General features: G+C 39.1%; 1 protein-coding gene across 5 annotated transcripts; it reads left to right on the top strand.

The window, feature by feature from the left end:
* Nucleotides 1–1,380: 1,380 nt before the first annotated feature.
* On the top strand, nucleotides 1,381–26,628 carry LOC122551657 (dehydrogenase/reductase SDR family member 9-like). 5 transcript variants are annotated; one of them, XR_015757707.1, is made up of 8 exons: nucleotides 1,387–1,630; nucleotides 11,321–11,665; nucleotides 12,927–13,185; nucleotides 15,176–15,339; nucleotides 19,644–20,018; nucleotides 23,340–23,452; nucleotides 25,732–25,844; nucleotides 26,541–26,628. XR_015757707.1 is itself a non-coding variant. In XM_087989116.1 (5 exons), the coding sequence occupies exons 2-5, from the start codon at nucleotides 11,353–11,355 to the stop codon at nucleotides 19,862–19,864; spliced, it is 954 nt and encodes a 317-aa protein (XP_087845242.1). In that variant the 5' UTR covers nucleotides 1,381–1,630; nucleotides 11,321–11,352; the 3' UTR covers nucleotides 19,865–21,082. The 5 variants fall into 5 exon arrangements, 3 of the variants coding, with proteins under 3 accessions (XP_087845242.1, XP_043549874.1, XP_043549875.1); XR_015757706.1 differs by having other exon boundaries at nucleotides 25,732–26,570; XM_087989116.1 differs by lacking the exons at nucleotides 23,340–23,452; nucleotides 25,732–25,844; nucleotides 26,541–26,628 and having other exon boundaries at nucleotides 1,381–1,630; nucleotides 19,647–21,082.
* Nucleotides 26,629–27,813: the final 1,185 nt, after the last annotated feature.

The following is a 27,813-nucleotide window of genomic DNA, read 5'->3' on the forward strand; positions in this document are numbered from 1 at the left end:
ACTCTGCAACACATCCAGTCCAGTTGATTTTACAGAACGTACCATCGAACGCATTGAGGCATTGCACCAAACTTTTTAACGCTAACTTGGCATTAAAACCTCATGAAATAGACACAGAGAGAGACTGAGTTGGAGGGTAACAACGATTCTTCGATCTTATCAATGTCAATGATCAAAATGAAATTACAGCACCTTTCCAGGTAATTTTCCCGCATCTGGGTTTTCGCAATCATACATATTAAGTTAAAAATCACACAACATCAGGTTATAGTCCAACAGGTTTAATTGGAAGTACACTAGCTTTCGGAGCAACGCTCCTTCATCAGGTGATAGTGGAGGGCTCGATTGTAACACAGAATTTATAGCAAAAATTTACAGTGTGATGTAACTGAAATTATACATTGAAAAATTGATTGTCTGTTAAGCCTTTCATCTGTTAGAATACAGTGATAGTTTCACTTCTTTCATGTGTAAATCACAAAACCTTTTTTTAAAGTTGCATTCTCGGGTTAGCTGTTAACAATGGTGATAGCTAGACAATATGTTGAAGGTGTTAGCCCCCTGTGTTCTCTGTCTATGCCATGATGTTTAGATTGATTCTATGAAACTGTGAGCGTGACGAAGACGTGCATATTAATAAGAACTTGCCGGGAAATGCTTAACATGTATGATTTGGAGATGCCGGTGTTCTGGGTGTACAAAGTTAAAAATCACACAACACCAGGTTATAGTCCAACAGGTTTAATTGGAAGCACACTAGTTTTCGGAGCTAGTGTCTATTTTGTCTATTTTGTGGGGTGAATTTGTACTTGCAGAGTTACATTGTACTTTGCTCAAAAACTGCATACATTCATGTAGAACTCTGAGCTCAAAAACTGCATGAATTTATGTAAAACTCCGTTATCTCACTTTTTAGATTAGAATCAATCTAAACATCAGGTCATAGACAGAGAACACAGGGGGCTAACACCTTCAACATATTGTCCAGCTATCACCATTGTTAACAGCTAACCCGAGAATGCAACTTTAAAAAAAGGTTTTGTGATTTACACATGAAAGAAGTGAAACTATCACTGTATTCTAACAGATGAAAGGCTTAACCGACAATCAATTTTTCAATGTATAATTTCAGTTACATCACACTGTAGATTTTTGCTATAAATTCTGTGTTACGATTGAGCCCTCCACTATCACCTGATGAAGGAGCGTCGCTCTGAAAGCTAGTGTGCTTCCAATTAACCTGTTGGACTATAACCTGGTGTTGTGTGATTTTTAACTTTGTACACCCAGAACACCGGCATCTCCAAATCATACATGTTAAGCATTTTCCCGGCAAGTTCTTATTAATATGCACATCTTCGTCACGCCCACAGTTTCATAACTCCCCACTTCCATATGAAGTGCTGCTTTGGCGAATGAGTTATGACTTATTTTGCCACTTCAACTCCAACGCATCGTATAACATCGTTTTAGGATTAAACTGCCCCAGGGAGACCTGGGAGTCGGTGAACTCCACAGTGAGGTTTATAAACAATCAATCCGGGACTAAAGAGCAAAGTGAGAAACAGAAACCACTCAGGCTCCGGCGCCCTCTCGACCTTACAACAGAGAAGGTTTGTATATTCTTTAGGTAAGATCACTCTTTCTGTTACGTTTTGCTTTGATGTATGGAAGCCCAAAAAATCCGCGCAAGTTTATAGGTTTGTAAATTAGGATGGACAGAAGTAACGCTGAAATAGTTGGTCAATATCGCAATGAGGAAGAGGTTGCGGGCTATAGGGTCCCTCAAAGTTACAGATTATTTATCAATTGATCAATTGATCACAACAACCGCACCAGCCGAAGCAGACAGACGAAATCTCAAATCCGCCAGTGAGATAGTCAGAAATGAGTCATTCAAGGTTGAAACTGAATGGATCATGAAGAGCAACTACGGTAATGGAGTTAAGCATGTTTATACTTGGAGAAAGGAGTAATTCGATATGTAATTTGCATTTCAACAACAAATTACCTTTACTAGAGCAAAACAAATAGGTCAATTCGGAGAAGCTGACCTGAATTAAAGGAAAAAAGGCGGTTATTCCAACACGCTTATGTCGATAAAATTGAGTTCATCCAATTCTCCAATGTCTGTATCCTGAATCACAGCAAGTCATGCTGGCCTATCCCTGCTTAGGTATATCAGCAGTTTGTCAGGTAAAGGCTCGATTTTAAAATTCTCATGCTGCAGCAGTGACAACTGAGTAAATAAGGAGGAACCTCCAAGTTATAAAGGGTTAGTAATCAGAATACACAGATGTAAAGATATATAAAGATATATATGTATCTAAAGATATATATGTAAAGATAAACAACTAGCTCAAACACATAAGCTTCACTGTTGTAAGGAGAACAATCCTTGTTTCTCCAACACTCCAAGTAACTGAAGCTTAACTCTGGCACAGTGCCATACTAGCAAACCTCAGTTCCACCCTAAGATGAGATGCATGTTAGGTTCAAAGGCTTTGACATCCTTCCTAAAGTGTGGAGGCAAAAATAGTTAAAATAATAATTCAACTGTGTTTTATTCAGCTTGGGTACACTATATCTCTACTTATACTCAACATCCCAATTATGGTTTTAACATCATTCACAATTTGGCCTTGAACCTTCAAAAACTTGCTCATGTACACCCCAATTTGTTCCTGTGCAGCCTTTGAAATTATATCATTTAGATTATATTCTCCCTTTCCACTTGTCCAACAATTGCCTCCTACTTGTCTAAGTTTAATTTGCTCTCCTCATTTCCCAGTCTATCAATATATGTCCTGCTGGAATCTGCTACCACACCCCTACACACAATTCTCAATTATATTTTCTGCAAATTTTGAAATTATACTTTCTGTACCCAAGTCCAGGCATTTAGTATGTATCAAAGCTATCCACTGTGAACAATGTTTTTTGTTCCAGCTGTTCTATTATCTCCCTAGTTGTTTTGGAATTGAATTTTGCCTGATAACAGTGCATGAGGTTTTCTACTTGGTTAAAGATTTATGTAATTGCAAGTTGGTAGTTAGATATTGTATTTCAGAAGGATTTTCAAGGTGGAGAAGAAACTAGAAAGACAGGATGACGAATATAATCAGAGTTTAGGTTACATCATGTTTACAGTAGAGAAACAGGTGCTGCACACGAGTCTCATGACTGAACAATGGAATAGACTAACAATTAAAGAAATTGTATTGTATATCTGGAAAATGTTCCATGCCTGGGCTGGAATATTTTCTTGCTTTAAGCTGCAAAGAAGTGTGTCAAAGGTCACATGACCATAACAAGTTGCAGTACACAGTGCATAAAGGCATTTCTCTGAAGATCTCCTTTTCATTGAAAAAAATCAAAATTGTGTACACAATTATTTGGCAGGTTACCCAGTTTGTATGGGCTATAAAGAAAAGTCTCACTTATAACAAAAAATATTTCCTCATTCTAGTCAGTACCATATTAACTTATTCCTGCCCATGCATTGCATCCACAATTGTTAAAGAAATCAAGTCTTTTAATGGTTATGCAAGTTATTATTGGCTTTTCATTTGATATTTAATCACCCCTGAGTTGATACTCCTTCTCTGGTTCCAAGAAATATCACTCAGTTGGCATTAATACTCTGGACACAAACACAACCAGTTCTTGTTGATGTGTGAAAGTCGTTCAAATCTTGACTCACTGCCATCACGTGTGGTGATTTCATTGTTGACATCATACTACTTTCGCATTGGAATGTCCATGACCAGTATTTTGGTGAGTGAAAGTTGCTCCTTGTTCTATGCCTCAGTGCCAATACACATCTTTTCCAGTGAGTGTGCATATGGTTTTGTACTCTGTCAATTTAGGCAAGAACTTTGCCAGATAGTTCACAAACCCAACAAATCTTGCACTACTTTCACTTCTGTTGCTGTTGCATTTCAATTACAGAGCTAACCTTCTCAAGATCAAACTGAAGTCCTTTTCCTGTCAATACATGACAGAGGTACTTTAATTTAGTTATTTTGAGTTACAATCTTTTCTTGTTTATATTAAGGCTCATCTAGAGAGTTCTCTCTGAGTTTCATTTGATTCTGATCATGGTGTATGATGGCTTCTTTCACATCCACATCCATAAATGAGTAGATCATCCATGATCGCTTCCACTTTGGGAAAATGATTAATTACATCATGCTGTCCATTTGATATTCTTTCCAAGCAATGGAAATGCCAATTAACATGGGCCACCATTGTTTCCTCCCAATGGTGATCATAAAGTATTCAGAAAACTGCTGCTGTCATCCATTTTCTTGGCCATATCCATCTTCTCACCTAGGATGATAAATTGAATTGAATTGAATTAGCTTTATTTTCGCATGTACTCAAATGAGTTCAGCGAAAAATTTATAAATTACTACTTACAGCACTATTTTAGGTACAAAGGTACGTAGATACAATCCTTACTTACAGAATAGAGAAATAAAGAAAGAGTGTTACATCACAGCAATACACAGTGTGACCATAGGTCAGAAATAAACAAAAAGTAAAGCTAAAAAGAGAAATCCATTGCCTCATCAATATATTGGAAAGTTTATTCAATGGTTGGCCGGGAATTATGACATCTCTTTAAAGCTTTATTTAGATCCTTTGGACACCCTCAGCTTTCTCGGTTTTTTCACTGCTATCATGCTGCTAATCCAACCTGTAATTGTTGCATCCTTGATTATTCCTTCTCTTCCAGCTGGTTCATAACTTTGCCATTGAAATTAGAACAAGTTACAACTCTATCTCACATTATTTTTCATCGAAGAAGCAACAGGGACTGATATATTCAAATCTTCCTACCCTGTAGATTGAAGTAGTAGACTGTAGTTCTCATTATTCTTTGCTACTTCTTATAGTATCCAGCTCTCCTACACCTCTCAAAATCCACATAATTTTAGCTGCATATTTCTGTCATCATGTTCCATGTGGACGCTTAAATGTTTCATTTCACTAAACAGAAAACAACCACCTTAGAGATGTCATGACCATGAAAGGTCATTGTCTACAGTATACAAATCTATTTTTTCAGACAGGTAGGTACCGTTCCATCAACTAAGCATAGAGGGATGTTGCTGTAGGAATAAAGATAAGCAAAACAAGATACCTCTGGAATTCTGAAATTGAAATTATCCGAAAAGGTTAGGGTCTTGTGAACCCAAAGGGATTGATGACTTTCTAAAAACAAATGAAATTTACAATGACTAATGTGGGATAACATTTGATATTTTAAGACAAAAGCAGAAAATGCTGGTGAAATTCAACAGGTCTGACAGTATTTGTGGGCAGAAAGCAGAGTTAACATTACTAGTCTGGTGACTTTAGCAAAATGGGGTTTCACTGGCAATACCTGTTTTTGTCTCAGGTCTCCAGCATTCCCAGTTCTTTATTTTATTGCACATTGTAAGACATCTCCCTTAACAAACTAAAATCAACATAGTTTGAACAATACTTCACAGACAGCAATGAAGAAATGATACCTCCATGTTACCTATCAGCTCAACTGGATTCCCTTTTTTCTGTGCATTGCCCTTCTGGAAAATGGATAACAATACAAGATTAAATCCCAACATACTACCAGCTTTCAGCAGGCTATTTTTTCCCTTCAACACCTGGTTGAATCTTCTGATACCTTTCAAAAATCATTCCACTCAACTAGATTGCCCCAGCAAGGCCTGCCTCGGTGTTTGCTTTTGCCTTAAATTCTAAAAAATCTCATTCCATTCTTTTCAAACAATAAATGACTTTTCTAAGCATTGTGCTTAATTGTTATCACAGGAATAGATTTTCATTCTCTTCATAGAAGTAACTGCAGTTACTCCACTTCTGCAGTAATTAGTCACTGTGGCCAGTTGATCTTTCATTTCTTGTTGCTTGCTGCTTGTGGACCTTCTATTGGTTGCTTTGGACTTTGCACAGGCTTTGCTATTTTGCGATTCAGTGCCTACGTGGGCCTTGAAGTACATTGCTTGCTGATCCCTATCACTACTGAGCTTCTCTTCAGATATTTCCTCCACTTCTGGAATCTGATTGCTGGACTCGCCTCATGGTTACCTTTAACACTGGGCAGACATTTTGGGCACTTGTTGCTGCTTGCCTCTGGTTCTGTTGATCTGGTTACTGCTGCCACAATGTAAAGAACTGTAGTCTACACATTTCTGAGGGATCATTAATAACCTTTATTAATGGAACTAGTTACAAGCCAGAGTAAGAAGGAACATACTGCTGAAGCCTGACAGACTCAGGCCCAGTTCCAAGTGATCAGATATCGCTGTAACATAGACAAACATAGAAATTGCTGGAAAAGCTCAGCAGGTCTGGCAGAATCTGGAGAGAAATCAGAGTTAACATTTTGGGTCGGGTGTTCCTTCCTCAGAACTGATGGTGGCTAGGAAAATGTCGGCCCACATGCTGAAGATAAGGCAGCGGGTGGGGGGTGTTAAGGAGTAAATGATAAATGGGGATAGATTTCAAAGAGAGAGTAGAACAGTTAGACAGGCAAACAAATGGATAACAATCTGGCTAGGATGGTGAATAGTATTAGTGGGGACTGTTCATGGCTAACAATGGGTGGTGTATTAACAGACTATCTGATATCAAGGCCTGGTTGTGAGGGTTGGAGTAAGGACATGGCAGAACTCAAGTCTTAAATTTATTGAACTCAATATTGAGTCCAGAAGGCGGCAAGCAGAAAATGAGGTGCTTCTCTTCCAGCTTGTGCTGAGCTTCGTTGGAGCTTCAAGACAGAGATATTGGCCAGACAACAAGGTGGTGTGTTGATGTGGCATGCAACTGAAAGTTCAGGGTCTTTTTTGTGAACAGAACGCAAGTGTTCTGCAGAGCTGTCACCCAGACTATGCTTTGTTTCCCAATGTAGAGGAGACCACATTGTGAGCAGTGAATGCAGTAGTCTAGGTTGTGAGAAGTGCAGGTAAAACATTGCTTCACCTGGAAGGTGTGTTTAGGTCCTTGGAATCTATCCCCATTTATCATTTACTCCTTAACACCCCCCACCCACTGCCTTATCTTTGGCATGTGGACCGACATTTTCCTAGCTACCATCAGTTCTGAGGATGGATCACCCAACCCGAAATGTTAACTCTGATTTCTCTCCAGATTCTGCCAGACCTGCTGAGCAGGGAGGAAGTAAGTGGACAGGTGTTGCACATTCTGCAGTTGCAGTAGAGGGTGTCGTCAGGTTTCGGTGTGTTTTGGGAGTGAAGGAAGAGTGGACCGCAATGTTCCGGAGGAATGGTCCCTGTGGAAGGCTGACAAGGGAGGGGAAGGGAATATGTGTCTGGTGGTGGCATCTTATGGGAGGTGACAGAAATGGTGGCTAATGATCCTCTGGATATGGATGCTAGTGGCCTGGTAGGTAAGGACAAGAGGGGATCTTATAGAAACATATAAAATTATGAAGGGAATAGATAAAGATAGAATAAGAGAGGATGTTTCCATTGGCAGTGAAACTAGGACAAGAGGGCTTAGCCTCAAAATTAGCGGGAGCAGATTTAGGTCTGGATTGAGAAGAACCTTCTTCACCCAGAGGGTTGTAAATCTATGGAATTCCCTGCCCAGTGAAGTAGTTGATGCTAAGATAGATTTTTTTTGAACAATAAAGGAATTAAGGGATATGGTGAGAGCATGGGTAAGTGGAGCTGAGTCCATGAAAATATCAGCCATGATCCTTTTGAATGGCAGAGCAGGCTTACAGGGCCAGATGGCCTACTCCTGCTCCTAGTTCTTATGTTCTTATGACCTACCACTATTGTGGGAAAAGAAGGGGGTCTGGGTGACAGCTGAAGTGTGGGAGATGGTTTGGACCTTTCTGAGGGCCCTGTTAACAATAGTGCTGGGGAATCCTCGATTGAGGAAGAAGGTGGACATTTTGGAGGTTCCCTCATTGAAGTTGACATCATCATAATAAATGTGATAGAGACAAGAAACTGGGAGAATGGAATAGAGCCTTCCCTGAAAGAAGGTATGATGATGTATAGTCCATGTAACTGTGAGAGTTGGTGGGTTTATTATGAATATTGCTGGCCAGTCTATCCCTAGAAATAGAAACAGAGATGTTGAAGAAGAGAAGGGAGGAGTCAGAGATGGACTAAGTGAAGGTGAGAGCAGGGTGGAAATTAGAAGCAAAATTGATAAACTTGAATGATTTTGGAATAGAGAGGGAGGAAGCACCAATGATATCATTGATATAGCAGAGAAAGAGTTGTGAGTGGGGGCCAGAATCGAACTGGAACAAGGAATGTCCCATGTATCCCATAAAGAGATGGTCATAACTGAGGTCCATATGTGTTCCCATGACCACCTCTCTGACCTGAAGAAAATGAGAGTTGTTAAAAGAAAAGTTGTTCAGAGTGAAGACAAGCTTGGCCAGGCAGAGGAGACTGGTGTTGGATGGAGGAACTTCAGGGCTTTGTTCCAGGAAGAAATGGACAGCCCTGAGAGTTTCCGTGTGGAGGATGGATGTGTAAAGGGACTGCATGTTCATGGTAAAGAAGAGGCATTTGGAATCCACAACATGAAAATTCTGAAACTGGCGTAAAGCAAGGAATCACAGATGTAAGTGGGCAGGGATTTGACCGGGAAAATAGGAAAAGATGAGTTCTATGGGGCATTTGCTAGTATGTCAAATGAGCCAGAGAATAAAGTGGAAGTAGGGAGTGGTGCAGCTTGGAGCCAGCATGAGACGATGCTGTTGGCTCTTACTGCATCCTGAGAACCACACAAGTCCAAATCACATCATCATAGTTTGTGGTACTCCTCAGTAGTGACTTTTACAGACCCACATACAAAACAACCTGCCTCTCCTAATTCTTTGTGCATCTTGTTTTACCTCTTCAATGTTACCTCTTGGATGTCATTCACTGCTGAGTTATTTTGAATCTTCCCAAATAGCATTAGCTATTCATCACTATGTCATCTGTTTCTTGTACACTTTAAACACAGATGTCTTTCTCCTTTTTTTTGTGAAAGGTTTATTTGAGAGCATCACATTAATTGATTACACAGCTGAGCATTCAGTACTTTTAAATAAAAAGGAGTGTAATTACAGGAGTGGTATAACACAACATACACCTAAATGAAGTTGAAAAATATTTGGATAATTAAATGATGTTGGAATGTTCCTATTGTGTTTCTCAGAAAATACAACAGTGCTCATGGGTGCAGCACTAAATATTGTGTACGGTGATACATTCAAATTCTAAACTACTCAGTCATGAAACTACATCTGATTAATTGGGAGTTTATCATTTATTGTTCATTCATCTTTTGGCAAGTTAAGCATGATGCTCACCTGATAGACTCAGTTTATTTATTTTCATGCTTTTCACAGTCATGTGGGGATCTGTTAAGCCAGTTGGCTGGACAATTGGTTTGTGATGCAAAATGTTTTCAATGACATGGGTTCAATTCTCATACTGCCTGAGGTTACCATGAAGAACTCTCCTTGTTAACCTCTCTGCTCACCTGAGGTGTGGTGACCCTTGGGTTAAAACCAGTCATCTTTCTGGAATGAGAGAGCAACCTTGTAGTCTGGCAGGACTATGGTGTTTTTACCTGTATGCTCATGAATGCTTCCTTGTTGGCATAGTGTGCCATCTTTATTACAATCCATACTTCTGCTAAAGTTTGGCTTCTCTTGTTTGAATTACAGACATTTGAGGAGTTAACTTTCAGACTGGAATCTAATTATTAAAGGGTCTTTGTTTATATATGAAATATTGTAGCGGGGACTCACCATTCTTTCCGCTTTAACTTTGCTTTTGTTCCTAATTTTCTAAGAACAGTTATTGTATTCAAAACATTAACTCTGTTTCTCTCCAGAGATGCTGCCAAATTTGGTAAGTTTAGTTAGCAATTTCTGTTTTTGTATCTTTTGATTACTAGTCTAGTAACAATACCATAATGCCACTCCCTCCCCGTATAAAAATATGAATATCTGGAAGCTTTACTGTGGCCATACAGGGCATTTATGAGACCCCATCTGAAATACTGGGCACAGTTTTGATCTCTTAAATTGAAGAAAACAAAATAGTTGCATTAGAAGCTCTTGGCAAAGATTCAGTTGACTCATTCCTGGGATAATGGGCTTGCCTTATGAAGGTAGGTTGCCATGATGTAGAGGAGCCGGTGTTGGACCAGGGTGGACAAAGTTTAAAAATCACACAACATCAGGTTATAGTACAACAGGTTTATTTGGAAGCACTAGCTCTCGGAATGCTGCTCTAGAAAGGTGAACATTGGGCTTATACCCTTTGGAGTACAGCAGATTGAGAAGTAATCTGATTGAAACATATTTTCTGTACAAAAACCAAAAGAATTGCGGTTGCTGGAAATCTGAAATAAAAACAGAAATTGCTGATATAATATTCTGTTGTGATTCAACATATCAATACTAGGATGATATTTCCTCTTGTTGGTTAGGGAATACATTTTAAGACAGAGGTGAGGAATTGTTTTCTCTGAATAGGTTGTGAAGATTTAGAATTCTCTTCCCTAAAATACAGTGGATGCAGGATTATTGAAATTATTCAAATGAGAGTTCAATAGATTTTGACAGACAAGGGAGTTCTAGTTTGCATAGGAAAGTGGAGTTGAGGCAACAACCAGGTCAGCCATCATGTTATTGAAATACGGATCAGACTTGAAAGGCCAGATGACTTGCTCCTGCTCCCAAATCCAACGTTCCTTTGTCTCTCACATTATTATTACAAATGTCACCATATATCCCTTGCAATATCTTTCATTTTAGCCTAAGGTTTTCTTTAGATTAGATTACTTTAGATTACTTACATTGAGGAAACAGGCCCTTCGGCCCAACAAGTCCACAACGACCCGCCAAAGCGCAACCCATCCCAGACCCATTCCCCTACATTTACCTCTTCACCTAACACCATGGGCAATTTAGCATGGCCAATTCATCTAACCTGCACATTTTTGGATTGTGGGAGGAAACCAGAGCACCCGGAGGAAACCCACGCAGACACGGGGAGAATGTGCAAACTCCACACAGAGAGTAGCCAGAGGCGGGAATTGAACCTGGGTCTCTGGCGCTGTGAGGCAGCAGTGCTAACCACTGTGCCACCATGCCGCCTCCCTTTTAAAAGGACGTTTAAAAAAACTTGTAATTATTCTTGTGCAATACAGTGCAAGAGGAAATTATGAATGAGTATCATATAAATATTTGTTTTTTTGTTCTATGCAAATCACTGTTGTACTTAGCTTTGGTGTTAATATTCTAAAAGTCACTTATTTTTTTCAGGTTCTCATCATTTACTCTATGTTCATAGCAAAATGCTTGCATTCACTCTGGGCTTCTTTTTAATCTGGTTTCTATGCTGGTGGATGCGAGACAAACTTAAGATAGGAAATGTCTCAGACAAGTATGTGTTCATCACTGGATGTGATACTGGGTTTGGAAATCTTGCTGCAAAAGCCTTTGATGTAGACGGATTTCGAGTGCTTGCTGGCTGCCTGACTGAGGAAGGGGCTCAAGACTTAAAGAAAGAGACTTCAAGCAGGTTGAAAACAATCTTGTTGGATATAACAAAATCTGATAGTATTGAGAATGCAACCGATCTGATCAAAGTAGAAGTAGGAAACCGGGGTAAGTGCAATACAATGGGTTCTTCTAGTTATTTACCATAGTATAAAGAACTGATAATACAATTACTTCTCATAAATATTTAGTATAATATTTTACATGCTGAATAATGAAGCACATTACAATTGATAAAAAAATAGATTAATTGTGGGATAATTATGAAAAAACACATTGGGTGAGAAATTCATCCATCCACTGTCACTTCCAACGGAGGCTTCCAATTATTTTTGATGGGACATTGGACACAAGATAGCGATTTCACATACTTATAGTTTTTCCTACTGTTGTTTTAAAGAGTCTGTGTGGTTGGCCCTCAATAAACGTTTTTTTTGAAGACAGTGAAAAGTTATAAATGCATTTTTAAAAAGCTTCTTTGAAACATGCCTTTGTCAAGTTTGGGTTAATTTGTTTGCTGCAATGTATAGAAGGTGAACAGGATTGGAAGTGCCATAACTTCTCACGGAGCATAAAAGCAGCCATGAGAAGTAGGCGGTGTATATAGATTGGCCTGGAGAATATGAGAAGGTATTGGGTTTGGTGCAGATCAGAGCCTGAAGGGCCATTGCAGATAGGTGGAAGAGTATGATATGGCATAGAGGATGAATAAGATGTAAGGAAAGATGTAAAGAGCAGTGGGACTGTAGTGCCTTATTATTTTCAGGATAACTGGGATGAAGTCCCACAGTAGTGAGACAAGCCTTTCAAGCAGCTCCGTGCAGGCCCTGTAGTATTTCTAAAATCTTTCCTGGAACTGTTGGCCTAACTGCACCCCACATGTGACTAACACACACCTGTATCCACCTCAATCATTAACCTGCCATGACCACAACACCTTTCCACTTCCTGGAACCTAAGGTAAACAATAAGTAAAAGGAAGAGAAAAAAGAAAGAGAGAAACAGAAATGAAGAGTAAAGCAATCTGAAAGCAGAGAGTGAGAAGCAGAAAAGGAAAATTATATATTGAAACAGAAAATAATCAATACAGAAAAAGGCAAACAAGAGAAGTAGAAAGGGAGAATGAGACAGAAAGAGAAATACGTGAATGTAACATATAGAAAAATTAAAAAATACAGAGATAAAGCAAAACAGAGAGATATGGAAGGAGAGACATATAAAGATAAAATATATATTTCAATCCTTAAATACTGCAGATGCTGGAAATCTGAAATAAAAGCAGAAAGTGCTGTAGAAACTCGGCAAATTTCATTATTGTACATTAGATACATTATTGTATGTGCATAATTATCCTAACTTTTCCTTGCAGGTCTATGGGGATTAATAAACAATGCTGGAATAGCTGGAATATTCTGTCCCACAGATTGGCTACAGATTGAACATTTCAGAAGACCTATTGAAGTTAATTTATTGGGACCGATTGAAATTACATTAAAGTTGTTACCTCTGATTAAGAAAGCCAGAGGAAGAATAGTGAATGTAAGCAGTGTGCTTGGCCGATTATCATTGACTGGTGGAGGATACTTCCCATCAAAATTTGGAATGGAAGCTTTCAACGATAGTTTAAGGTTAGGATATCCTATGTTGACATGTATTTAAACTATAGTGCAGCATGAAAGGACATATAATCTAAACTTCAGATATATTGCTGTATTTACAATATTATGCTTTGATGTAAAAGTAGCTTTGTAATTTAGGAGCCACATTAATACAAAATTAAAGCGAGATCTTCCTCAAGGTGTCACTACATGCTAGTTTGATTTTAGCACTGATTTTATCATGAGTATTAATGGTTCCCTGTGGAGTACTGAGAATTTTTAATACTTTAAATGGAGCATGTTTAATATCAGAGATAACTGGATACTCTTGTCCTTGAAAAAATATTAGCAATTTGCAAAGCTTACATGCAGAGTTGATTTATCCCTTACTCTACTCCTCAGTCAGTATGACTTCTAGCATCCTGAGTATACACCACATTATGTGGATGAAACCAACAGCAAGGCTTTTGTTTTATATCCATATTGCAATAGTTGTTTTTTAGGTTTCACTGCATGGTAGCAATTTAGCCTCTGAGTCGGAAAATTGTGACTTTAGCATCTCACTTCAAAAACCACAATATGTAATTTAAGGTTGAATGACTGAGGGAATGCTACATGGGTGGAGATTTTATATTTCCAAAGAGACAATAAAGTAATACTTTGTCTATCCTCTCTGGAATATTTAGAAGTGCTATTTGAAGAGGAAATTGCAATTCTTCTGGCTGGTTGGCCAAATTTTAATCCTCAAGTCACATCACTAAAATATATTTCAAATATTTTGAAAATGTGAAATGCAGGAAATAACTACGGGATATTTCTATCTAACACCATCAAAGGTTGGAGTTTTTTGACACAATAGGTAATTTAAAAAAAAATCATTTAACCTACGACAGTTTCAATGCTTCCGAGTATTCATTTGCAGAAGAGTGTATTAGCATCAAATTACAATGGATGCAGTGTATAACTGAAATACCTGAGGATTGGTAATCAGATGTATATTATTTTACTCCCTTTATTGGGAACAGATATGACTCAGAGAATCAATTCCATTCCCAGGAAATTGAATGTAGTCTAGTTCAAACTGGTCCCCAGGTGGCCAGTTTAAATAGTCCCAAGTTTGAATGCTCATTATGTATGGAAGATTAGATAGTAGCAGAAGGAACAAATCAATATCAGTATTTGAACACTTGCTGCAAATGATCTTTTTTGTAAAATTTACTCCTTTTATAATTGATAAGAGTGATTGATAAATCCATTTAGTTGACCCATGCAGGGCTAATGGGTGAGTAGATTAACTAATAATGTTTTCACTTTGACCTTGTATTTTAAATCTTTGTCAGTCCATCGATGGGTTAATTTCAGAGAACATTTAGTTATAATTTGTGACAGCAGTATTTGAAGATTTTGAAGTTTACTGAATCATTGTAAGACAATAACTAACTAGATTTTGTGGACAATAACTAACTAGATTTTGTGGACACTAATCGCCAATTTCTTTTTAATAAGATGCTTAAAAGATTTATAATAAAGGCACACAGCTTTAATTTCCTTTTCCAGATATTTTAAGCCATATATTTTAATTTCTAAGCTCAGATCAAAATCAAATTCACAGATTGGCAAGATTAAAGGGTTTCCTCTATTATTTCCCTGGAATTACTCTGTGACTTGTGTCCATAGGTATTGACAGGTGTCTCGGCTTGACTTAGTTGATACATTGGCCTAAGCCTATTGGTTTTATCAACATTGGGATTCACACGATCAGCAGATGTGATCTAGCATTGTTAAGTATTTCACAGGCCCTTGAGCTGTATTTGCAGTAGGATCAAACTACATTTAAATAAGAACACACTGCAGTCACCACCTCACCTGCCTTTGTTCAAAGCACTGGATGAGGAATAATGTTATTTCACTAAAAATGTATCAGTGACTAAATAACATATATTTTCTACATCAGAACAGTTCTACAACAGATTTGATTAACTTTTCTGTTCTCATCCATATACAAAATTTGCTTATTCAGGCGTGATATGAAGCATTTTGGAATAAAAGTGTCATGTATCGAGCCTGGGATGTTTGTAACCAAACTGACAGATTGCAACTTACAGCGTCATGGAAAGCAAGAGCTCTGGGATCACCTTTCACCTGATCTGAAAAAGCAATATGGAGAAAATTATTTAATACAATGTAAGAAATATACACTTAAATTTTCTGGTCCAACTTTCAGCCTAAAGAATTATATTATGACTGTTAACATGCATGATTTAACTTTTCCTATTTTAATGATGGCCCATTTAAAATAAATGACTGAGTACTTAAGTTAGCATATTTAATAAATGAGGATACATCAATATTTGGTGAGAGTAATTTCTATATTTTGGTGTTTGCCACCAAACTCAACACAATCAGGTGAGTTAGTCTTGGCAAGACATTCACCCCTTCTTGCCAACTAATTTTTGGTTAACAGGGTTGATATGGTGCCACCCAAGAAGGCTGCTTTGTCCTGAAAGATGTTCAGCTTCTTGAATATTGTTGCAGCTGCACCCATCCAGGCAATAGGAGTATTCCATCACACTCCTTACTTGTATCTTTTCGGTGATGGTTAGGTTTTGGGGAGTCAGGTGATGAGTTACTTCCTGCAGTATTCCTAGCTTCTGACCTGCTTTTATAGCCACTTTGTTTATGTGGCAAGTCCAGTTGAATTTCTGGTCAATGGCAACCGCCAGTGTTGATAGTGGGGTAGTCAGTGATGGTAACACCATTGAGTGTCAAGGAGTAGTGATTAGATTATCTCTTACTGGTGATGGTCATTGCCTGACATTTGTGTGGCATGAATGTTACTTGCTATTTGTCAGCCCAAACCTGGATATTGACCAGATCATGTTGTAGTTGAACACTGATTGCTTCAGTGCCTGAGGAGTTATGAATGTTGCTGAATATTGTGCAATCATCGGCGACCATCCCCCCTCTGACCTTATGGTGGATAGAAGATAATTGATGAAGCAGTTAAAGATGGTTGGTCTCAGGATAGTACCATGAGGAACTCCGCAGAGATGTCCTGGAGCTGCGATCATTTTCCTTTATACCAGGTATGACTCCAACCATCAGAGAGTTTACCCCTTGATACCCATTGATTCCAATTTTGCTTGGGCTCTTTGATTAGATTAGATTACATTACATTACAGTGTAGAAACAGGCCCTTCGGCCCAACAAGTCCACACCGCCCCGCCGAAGCGCAACCCACCCATACCCCTACATTTACCTCTATACCTAACACTACGGGCAATTTAGCATGGCCAATTCACCTGACCTGCACATCTTTGGACTGTGGGAGGAAACCGGAGCACCCGGAGAAAACCCACGCAGACACGGGGAGAACGTGCAAACTCCACACAGTCAGTCGCCTGAGGCGGGAATTGAACCCAGGTCTCTGGCGCTGTGAGGCAGCAGTCGCTCAATTGCAGCCTTGATGTCAATGTCTGTCACTCTCAACTCACCTCTAGAATTCAACTCTTTTGTCCATGTTTGAGCCAAGGCTTTAGTGAAGTCAGAAGCTGAGTGGCCCTGGCAGAACTGAAACTGGGCATCACTGAACAAGTTATTGCTGAGAAAATGCTACTTGATAGCACTATTGATGACACCTTCCATCATCTTACTGATGGTCGACAGTAGATTGATGGGACAGTAATTGGTTGGGTTGAATTTGCCCTGCATTTTATGTACAGGGGATACCTGGGCAATTTTCCACATTGTCGGGTAGATGCCAGTGTTGTAATTGTACCGGAAGAGCTTGGCTAGGGGAGTGCAAGTTCTAGAACACAAGTTTTCAGTACTGTTGCTGGAATGCTGTCAGGGCACATAAGCTTTGCAGTATCCAGTCTCTCCAACCTTTTCTTGATGTCACCCAGAGTGAATAAAACTTGTTTGCATGGATAATGTTGGGGATTAATGAGATCCATTTTGGCCTCCTCCATATCAGTTCCCTGATTGGGGCTTTTAATGTGATGCACTCAACACTTCTGGACATTACTCTAAATGCTTCAGCCTTACCTTTTGCAATGATGTGCTGGGCTCTTCTATCATTGGTGATATTTGTGGAGCCTCATCCTCCAGTGAGTTGTTTAATTGTCTACCACCATGTCAACTGGATGAGGCAGGATTGCAGACCTTAGATCTGATCTGTTGGTTGTGAGATCACTTAGCTCTGTCTACCACTTGCTGCTTATACTGTTTAGCATGTGAATCGTCCTATTTGGTATCTGAAATAACTGTGCAGAGGCCAGTATTCCATCTGTAAGCCACCCATTATTTACATGCGGACAGTCTTTGACACTGATCCAGCTTCCTCAGAGTCAGCTCTGAGTGCACAAGATGTCTCATACTCCTGTCACGTGGGGCTCTCTGATTGGATCAGATTAAAAGCCCCAATCAGGGAACTGATATTCTATGAGGTCCATCTGGATAACCTCGTTACAATCACTTTAGTAGCTTCATCAGGATGACACATTATAGAACATAGAAAAGCAAAAGTAGAGCACAGAACAGGCCCTTTGGCCCACGATGTTGTGCCGAGGTTTAATCCTAATGTAAAATATAATAATTTAACCTATGCATCTTCAGGTATGCCTGGTGCTGCTCCTAGCATGCCCTCTTGCACTCTCCACTGAACCAGGGTTGGTCCCCTGGCTTAATGGTAATGGTTGAGTGGGGGATATGCTGGGTCATGGGGTTGCAGATTGTGCTGGAATACAATTCTGCTGCTATTGATGGCCCACATCACCACATGGATGTCCAGTCTTGCATTGCATCTGTTTGAAGTCTGTCCCATTTGGCACAATAATAATGCCACACAACATGATGGAGGTTATTCTGAATGTGAAGGTGTAACTTTGTCTCCACAAGGACTGAGTGGTAGTCATACTTATGGATACTGTCATGGATAGATATACCTGCAGCTGGCAGGTTGGCAAAGATGAGGTTAAGTATGTTTTTCCCTTTTGTTGGTTCCCTTACCACCTGCTGTAGACCCAAACTAGCAGCTATGCCCTTTAGGACCCCACCAGTTTCATAGCAATACTGCTGCTGAAATACTGTTGGTGATGGACATCAAAATCCTCCATCCACTTGCCATTTTCAGTGCTTCCTGTAAATGTTGCTCCACATGGAAGAGTATTGATTCATCAGCTGAGGGACAGTGGTACATGTTAATCACCAAATGGTTTCCTTGTTCTTGACTTTGAGTTCCAGCATCAATGTTCAGGTATCACGGGGCAGCTCCTTCCTGACAGTATACCACTGTGCTGCCACCCCTGCTGGGTGGGACAGGACATATCCAGGGATAATGGTGGTGCTGTCTGGGACATTGTCTGTAAGTTATGATTCTGTGAGTATGACTATGTCAGGTTGTTGCTTGGCTTGTCTGTGAGACAGCTCTCCTAATCTTGGCAATAGCCCCCAGATGTTTGTGAGGAGAACTTTGCAGGGTTGACAAGTCTGTTTCTGCCATTGTCTGTTCCGGGCCTAGAAAATGCCAGATGATCCGCCCAGTTCCGTTTTTTTTAGACTTTGTAGCAATTGATACAATTGAATGGCTTTCAGAGGATAATTAAGTGTCAATTGCATTGCTGTGGGTCTGAAGTCACATGTAGGCCATACTAGGTAACAATCACAGATTTCCTATCCTGAAGGACATTAGTGAAGGTTATTTTGACAAGAAACAATGGCTGGGAGAAAGTGAGGACTGCAGATGCTGGAGACCAGAGTCGAGAAATGTGGTGCTGGAAAAACACAGCTGGCCTGGCAGCATTGAGGAGCAGGAGAATCGATATTTCGGGCATAAGCCCTTCCTGAAGAAGGGTTTATGCCCGAAACGTCGATTCTCCTGCTCCTCGGATGCTGCCTGGCCTGCTGTGTTTTTCCAGCACCACACTTCTCAAATCAACAAAGGCTTCATAGTTATCATTAGTTTTTAAAAATTGAAATCAAATATCACTACGCTGGCATTCAAACTTGGGTTCCAGAGCATTAGCTGTGTTTCTGGATTAATAGTTTAGCTATAATACCACTAAGCCATTGCCTCCCCGATGTGGTTTTCAGTTCTTTAATTCTGTTGCCTTATTTAGCTATTTCTATTTGTCATTATTTAAGTGCTTTGTAGTGAACTATGTTAGCTTTTACACCAACTTTTTTTTATGTGAAAGGTTCTTTCAGCATTTTGGCATTCACCTCTTTCCCCATAACTCTGTCCTCTTCATACCTGTATTTTATGTCAGATTAATGTCATTTAACTTCCAGTTTTGTTGAGATTGAAATCCATTCCAGTTAATGTTAATATGCTGTTCCTCATTTTAGATGTTGATGGGTCTCCTGTGTGTCTGCAGTATTCCCTATTTTACTTCAGGTTTCCAGTTTCCATTTTTATTTGCAGTGGCTTTTTAAAAAATATTTTATTACAATCAACTTTTCTAACATTTGTTTTGGATCTTCCACAGCAGATACCAGACAGGAGAATTTAGTGAAGAAATTATCAAGTACAGACCTTTCCAAGGTGGTGTGGTGTATGGAACATGCTCTGACAGCAAAGTACCCTCGGTCCCGTTACAGTGCAGGCATTGATGCGAAGCTCCTGTGGATTCCAATGACTTACTTACCGACATTTGCTTCAGACTATCTGTTGGCTCAGGATATTGTAATAGATTCAACTGCTATATGAAAAGACCTTCACTCCATCTTCTAAACCAACATCACTTTAATGGAAGTAATGAAACTGATAAGAAAACATCAAAAAGAAGGAACAACTTCACACATGCCGCCACATTTTTCTGCAGTGAAAGAAGTGCTGTCATATAAACAAACTACATGCAGGAGTGAGTCTGGAGTTTGTTTCAGGAGATGAAATATGCCACTATACTAGTACCAGATTGCTTACAGTTGTATTTATGATAAGAAATTCCAAATATTTTAATGTTTTTAAAATTTCTTTATAATGTTTCAGTTTTGGTGCCATGCATGTGCCTCAATCATTCATTTAGTAATTTAAGTTAAACATGAAGAGATTCTGTAATTTTTACTCCTGGCATACTGTCTGTCAGAATACTCCCAACATGATTGTTGCTTACCCAATTTAGAGTGGTGCTGGAAAAGCACAGCAGGTCAGGCAGCATCTGAGGACCAGGAAAATTGATCTTTCAGGCAAAAGCCCTTCATCAGGACTTTTGCCCAAAACATCAATTTTCCCGCTCCTCTGATGCTACCTGACCTGCTGTGCTTTCCCAGCATCACTTTAATCTTGACTTTAATCTCCAGCATCTGCAGTATCCACTTTCACCTAGCTTACCCAGTTTGATGACTTTACTGTTACTGCATGCTTAGAGATCTTCTTGCCTTGGCTTTAGATTTTATCTGATCTTGGAAAAGACTACAGAGATCACTGGATCTTTGCAAGAAATTTTTGTTGAGTATTATAGTAAACATTGTTTCAATGATTACTCTGAACCAGATGTGTTTTCAACACAAGTGATGATTTTTCAGTGATTTTTAAAGCAGTCATTTTTTTAAAACTTACTAATATTACACAATATTTAAGTCCTGAATTATGATTATATGGAATTTATACATCTATATTTGGTAATTTGTATTATGCTACTGGAGAGGGTGGGGCAAACCTGTCAGTCCTGAAAGGGTTGGGGGAGGCAGTACTACGAACAGAATCCAGTTCCACTAGTATAATTGTTCTGATATAATCTTCCATTTATCCATGACAGTGAGTCACTCATCCATGAGCACAATTAGTTATTTTCCACTTATTTTTTCTTAAAAATATGGTTGCTTGTTTTGAGTCAATATTTATCTCCAAGATGCAATTTTTAAAATCAGGTTTAGAATGTTTTTGCATTGTTCTTCAAAATAAAGCACTGAAATTTAAAATTTAGATCAATTCAAATGTGCTTACAACTGCAATTTGTTTTTGTTTCTATTATACCACTGTTGATCAAGCTATATTCCCTTTAACTAGCTGCTGTGTTTCCCTCCATATCAGAAAATATAACTATCTGTAACACACTTGTAGAATAGCAAAGGATGTGAAATACATATTCTTACTTTATTTTCGTAAAATATCAGAGGTGGGCTCAGGGTAAATGATTTTATCATTGCTGGCTGCACAGAATTCAACTATGTATTTTAAGGAGCATTTACAGATGGGGAGGGATGTAGCAAACTGAAATGTTTACAGAGCAAGTTCCAATTGCTGGGGCCCAGACAGGTGAAAACATTGTTATCAAGTGAGGAATGTTGGAAGGTGGGGTGTGATCAAGTTTAAACTTGACAAATACCTTTTGAGATATACAGCTGGTGGAGTTTACAAGCTTAAACTGAGATAAAGCCCTGAAGAAATTTATAAAAAAGTGCAGTGAGATTGGACGAATGAACTCGAGTACATCATAAGTTTTGTAGATTTTACACAAGTTAGAGTTTATATAGCGATGGGTAGTCAATGAAGAAATTGTTCAAGATATTATGCCTTTATATAATAAAATTATGGTAAGTATGTCAGGCAAGATGAGAGTCATTGCTCTTGAAATCAAGACAGCATTGACAAAGGATGACATCAAGGAGCTCTAGTAAAACTCGGTTACTTGGAATCAGGGGAATTGGAGATATACTCAGCACAAAGGATGATGGTTGTAGATCATAGAATCCCTAAAGTGTGGAAACAGCCCTTTGGCTCAATAAGTCCACACTGACCCTCCGAAGTGTAACCTACCCAGACCAATTCCCCTACCCTATTATCCTTTATGTATCCCTGACTAATGTACCTATACATCCCTGAACACAATGGGCAATTTAGTATGGCCAATTCACCCAAACTGATATCTTTGGATTGTGGGAGGAAACCAGAGCACTCGAAGGAAACCCACGCAGACATAGGGAGAATGTACAAACTCTACACAGACAGTCACCTAGGCTGGAATCAAACTTGCATCCCTGGCGCTGTGAGGCAGCAGTGCTAACCACTGAACCATCATGCAACTCAATGCTGAAACATTTGCAACTGCTTCATCAATTAATTTCCCTCCACCATAAGTTCAAAGTGGGGATGTTCATAAATGATTACACATTCCTGATTCCTTAGACAGATCAACAACACATGTTCATATACAAACATTCCAACACAACACCCAGGCTTTGCATGATGAATGTTGAAACTTTATTGCTGGAACAGCACAGCAGGTCAGGCAGCATCCAGGGAACAGGAGATTCGACATTTCGGGCACAGGCCCTTCTTCAGGAATCTCCGGGTGCTCTGGTTTCCTCCCACAGTACAAAGATGTGCAGATTAGGTGAATTGACCATGCTAAATTGCCCGTAGTGTTAGGTAAGGGGTAAATGTAGGGGTATGGGTGGGTTGCGCTTCGGCGGGGCGGTGTGGACTTGTTGGGTCGAAGGGCCTGTTTCCACACTGTAAGTAATCTAAAAAAAAACACCTTCTCAAGGGCTATTAGGTATGTGTAAGAAATGCGTGCTTAGCCAATAATTCCCTCATGCTATAAATGAATAAGAAAAAGCACAAAGTGAGAGACGATGAAGGGACAGGTAATGGGTGGAGTGTGTGTGTGAGAGGAATGTGGGTGTCATCATAGTTACTGTATATATTCTTGATAGAAAAACAAATAGTGGATATACTTATCTGATCTGGTAGAAACAGTGGAGAGAGAAGCGGAGTTAATTTTTTTTTAGGTTTGTAATCTTCCTTTAGAACTGACTTTCTTGGCATTGGGCTGGAAAGTGAGATTGAAAACTCAGTGCACTCCAAATAAGAAATCAGAAAGGTGTCAATGATAAATGGATTCAGTAAGTTTCCTACATGTTCCAGTGGTATGATCTGAAAGCCTGGGCTTTAGCTTAGTTTTTTCTCAGAATTGATGGAAAGGAAGCAAGAGCTGGATGTTTATCTGTGAAAAATCAATACGTGTTTGGTCATCTCATACTTATTTTTGTAATTGTTAATCACCCGCAAGTAAGCACTGTCGTCAAATTATTCCCTCATGGTTCCATGAACAGTAAAGAGAAGAATGGACCAGTGAATCTATTTCTCTTGGTTATGATTAGTATATTTGATAATCCTTCCTGCTATTTCCTTGTCTGGCACCTTTTTTATCCATGTGACAAGAACTCTTATTTAACAGCCGATCCAAAAGGCAGCACCTCCATCACTGCAGCAGTCGTTTATTCCAACACTGAAATGGTTATATGGTCAAGTCCTGGAATGGGCTTGAATTCATCAACTTCTGATTCACAGGTAAGAACAATTCAGTTGAGCTAAATGTAGCAAGTAAAAAGAATCAGTGTGTATCATATATCATCTCTATATAAACTCTTAACGTTTTCTTAAATGTATGAAAAGAATAAATCCAAAAACTAGCAAATAAGCGCAATGTCTATATAAAACTGTAAGATTATGACTAAATCACCAGGGATTCTATCGCAAAAATCTGTATAACAATGATTTTACTTAGTTCATCAGAAGTTTTATAATTTACATCCTGAAGAAGGGCCTGTGCCCGAAACGTCGAATCTCCTGTTCCCTGGATGCTGCCTGACCTGCTGTGCTGTTCCAGCAATAAAGTTTCAACTTTGATCTCCAGCATCTGCAGACCTCACTTTCTCCTTTGCATGATGAATGGCAAGTAAAATTCATGCCATATACTTACCAGGCAATAACTATCCCAAACAAGAGAGAATTTAATCAACTCCCCTGGATGGTATAACCAACACTTTCACCTCACTTCAAACATCCTGGATGCTATTGTTGACCAGAAATTAAACTAGACTAGCCAATACATACTGTGTCAACAAAAGTGGCTCAGAAATTGGAAATCTGTGACAAATCATCCACTTCCTAACTTATAAAGCACAACCACCAACTACAATACACAAGTCAGGAATGCGATGGAATACTCTCCAGCTTCCTGATAGGTGCAGCTCCAATGACACTCCAGAAGTTTGACTTCATCTCAACAAAGGCAGCTTCCTAACCATCACCTTCCACATTCACTCCCTCCAATACCAACATAGAGGTTCAGCATCATGTACCAACTTACCAAGACTCCTTCAACAGTAAGGGCATTCCCCCGTATCTGCGGAATAATTTTCCACGGTTTCAGTTACCCACGGTTTACTGCAGCCCCAACATATTAAAGGGAACCTTTTGGAACCAGGGACCAGGGGACTGCTGGGAAGGTAAATTTCCCATTGAAATGAATGGTTTAGCTCCTATCCGCAGTTTCGGGCTTCCATGGTAGGTCGTGGAATTGTATCCCTAGTGGGTATGGGGGGGCTACTGTACCTTTCAAATCGATGATGTCTATCATCTAGAAGGACAAGGGCAGCAGATGTATGGGAATAGCATCACTTGTAAGATTCCCTCCAAGACACTCACCACCTTGACTTGGAAATATATTGGTATTCCTTCACTCTGCATGGTCAAAATCCTGAACACCCTCCCAAAACACCCTCCCAAAGACTGCAGTGTTTCAAGAAGACAGCTCAGAACCACGGTGGGCGGCACGGTGGCACAGTGGTTAGCACTGCTGCCTCACAGCGCCAGAGACCCGGGTTCAATTCCCGCCTCAGGCGACTGACTGTGTGGAGTTTGCTCGTTCTCCCCGTGTCTGCGTGGGTTTCCTCCGGGTGCTCTGGTTTCCTCCCACAGTACAAAGATGTGCAGATTAGGTGAATTGACCATGCTAAATTGCCCGTAGTGTTAGGTAAGGGGTAAATGTAGGGGTATGGGTGGGTTGCGCTTCGGCGGGGCGGTGTGGACTTGTTGGGTCGAAGGGCCTGTTTCCACACTGTAAGTAATCTAAAAAAAAACACCTTCTCAAGGGCTATTAGGTATGTGTAAGAAATGCGTGATTAGCCAATAATTCCCTCATGCTATAAATGAATAAGAAAAAGCACAAAGTGAGAGACGATGAAGGGACAGGTAATGGGTGGAGTGTGTGTGTGAGAGGAATGTGGGTGTCATCATAGTTACTGTATATATTCTTGATAGAAAAACAAATAGTGGATATACTTATCTGATCTGGTAGAAACAGTGGAGAGAGAAGCGGAGTTAATTTTTTTTTAGGTTTGTAATCTTCCTTTAGAACTGACTTTCTTGGCATTGGGCTGGAAAGTGAGATTGAAAACTCAGTGCACTCCAAATAAGAAATCAGAAAGGTGTCAATGATAAATGGATTCAGTAAGTTTCCTACATGTTCCAGTGGTATGATCTGAAAGCCTGGGCTTTAGCTTAGTTTTTTCTCAGAATTGATGGAAAGGAAGCAAGAGCTGGATGTTTATCTGTGAAAAATCAATACGTGTTTGGTCATCTCATACTTATTTTTGTAATTGTTAATCACCCGCAAGTAAGCACTGTCGTCAAATTATTCCCTCATGGTTCCATGAACAGTAAAGAGAAGAATGGACCAGTGAATCTATTTCTCTTGGTTATGATTAGTATATTTGATAATCCTTCCTGCTATTTCCTTGTCTGGCACCTTTTTTATCCATGTGACAAGAACTCTTATTTAACAGCCGATCCAAAAGGCAGCACCTCTATCACTGCAGCAGTCGTTTATTCCAACACTGAAATGGTTATATGGTCAAGTCCTGGAATGGGCTTGAATTCATCAACTTCTGATTCACAGGTAAGAACAATTCAGTTGAGCTAAATGTAGCAAGTAAAAAGAATCAGTGTGTATCATATATCATCTCTATATAAACTCTTAACGTTTTCTTAAATGTATGAAAAGAATAAATCCAAAAACTAGCAAATAAGCGCAATGTCTATATAAAACTGTAAGATTATGACTAAATCACCAGGGATTCTATCGCAAAAATCTGTATAACAATGATTTTACTTAGTTCATCAGAAGTTTTATAATTTACATCCTCAACAAATGCATCAAATGAGTTTAACGAATGTGCTTTAAACATGAAGGTCTGTGAAACAATAGAAAGTATAATCTATGGTGATGATGTGTGGAACTGGAAAATTAAGTCTTGTGGTGCAACATACAAGACTGTGATATTTACTTTCTATCTTTAAAGAGTTAGATTTCCTTCCCTTTTCTTATGGTGTCCCCCAGAGTAGACATCTGAAACACAAAGCCTAAGTATATCAAAGGCTTTCAAACTTCATAAAACCGTTTTAAAAGTGAGCTAGCCACAGATAGCTCAGATTGAGGAGGGATGACTGCCTAATGATATTTCTGTCTCAGTGAAAATGGCTGGGCTGTGACAAAAATATGAAATCTGGAGATTGAAGGGTCAGATTTATGTATGTGTATATTTAAATATCAAACACTGTTGGAGCTGAATGTTTGTTTTGTCCTGATTTACAGCACTTCTTAAAAGCTTTCTGCATGTTTTACTGGATGAAGACCACTTAGAATAAAAATGATTTCAAGAATAATGTCTAGTCATGATTTTATATGAAAATTAATTTAAATTTTTGTACATATATACATTGTGTGTAATTGTATTTAGCAATTTTCTAATATTTGTGGAAGATTGGATAACGTCAATGCAGAAAATGTTTTTTCTTGACAGGATGAGGGCATTACCTACCCATTGGGCAGTTAAGAGTCAATGACATTGCTGTGGTTCTGGAGTCATATACAAGGATAGCTGTTTCCTTCCCTGAAGGACAATAGTGAACCAAATGGGTTTTCCTTTACAATCAAGAATGGTTTCATAGTCACCATTTAATTCCATATTTTTATGGATTCAAACCCAGGTCCCCAGAATAATACCTAGGTCTCTGGATTTTAGTCTAGTGATAATGCCACTAAGCTGTCACCTCCCCATAAAGGCTCTGTCACTTTATCTTGTTAATATTTTAAGCATACTTGAGTAAAGCTCATCTTTGGTCTTAGAAAGTGAAAATAATCAGAACAGTATTACTGACCATTGAAGTAATGATATTAGGTATATTAAATATTGATTTTTATTTTAGAAAACTGGGTGGGGCAGCATGTGAGTACTATCCTTCCATTTCTAGAAACACGGGGCAGACTGGCTCTACAAGAAATCGTACAGCTGTGATTGTCACAATCCCATTGGCCAATTTCATTATATAGTTTCTTGAATCAGGTAGAAGAGATTTATCCCTGCCTGTGAGACTTTCCCAACATTCTTCTTCAACGAAAGATGATCAATTCAGAAAACTGGAAGCAAAACATTTTTAAATCCTTTATAATTGCCCTTTCATCAGGAATGATCCAGAGCAGACTGTATGTTTGTGTTAAATATGGCTCAGTTGGTCTGGCAAGATGTGAACACAGGAACATGAGAATATAAACTAATAATCCAGACAAAGTTACTTTCAGATAAGACTGAGGTTGTATCTTACCTTTCTGTTTGATGCAAAAGCATGATATTATATATTTCATTTGTATAGGTAATTTATATTTTAAACCACACAAGTAGGTTATTTCTTGTAACTTAGCACTTTCCCTCGACTTCTAAGTTTGCAGTTGCTCCTACCTTCAAATGTGTTGTTTCATTTTCTATCTGGATAACATTAAATCAGAGAACTGTCCCTCGCAATAATAGTCACACTACAGATTTATTTCTATAGTTGCAAGCCAGGTAAATCTTTCAGTTTCTTTTAAC

This window comes from Chiloscyllium plagiosum, unplaced genomic scaffold (genome assembly GCF_037043375.1).
Source record: "Chiloscyllium plagiosum isolate Xiang-an unplaced genomic scaffold, Cpla_swu_hap1 HiC_scaffold_7, whole genome shotgun sequence".
In the NCBI taxonomy this organism is placed as follows: Eukaryota; Metazoa; Chordata; class Chondrichthyes; order Orectolobiformes; family Hemiscylliidae; genus Chiloscyllium; species Chiloscyllium plagiosum.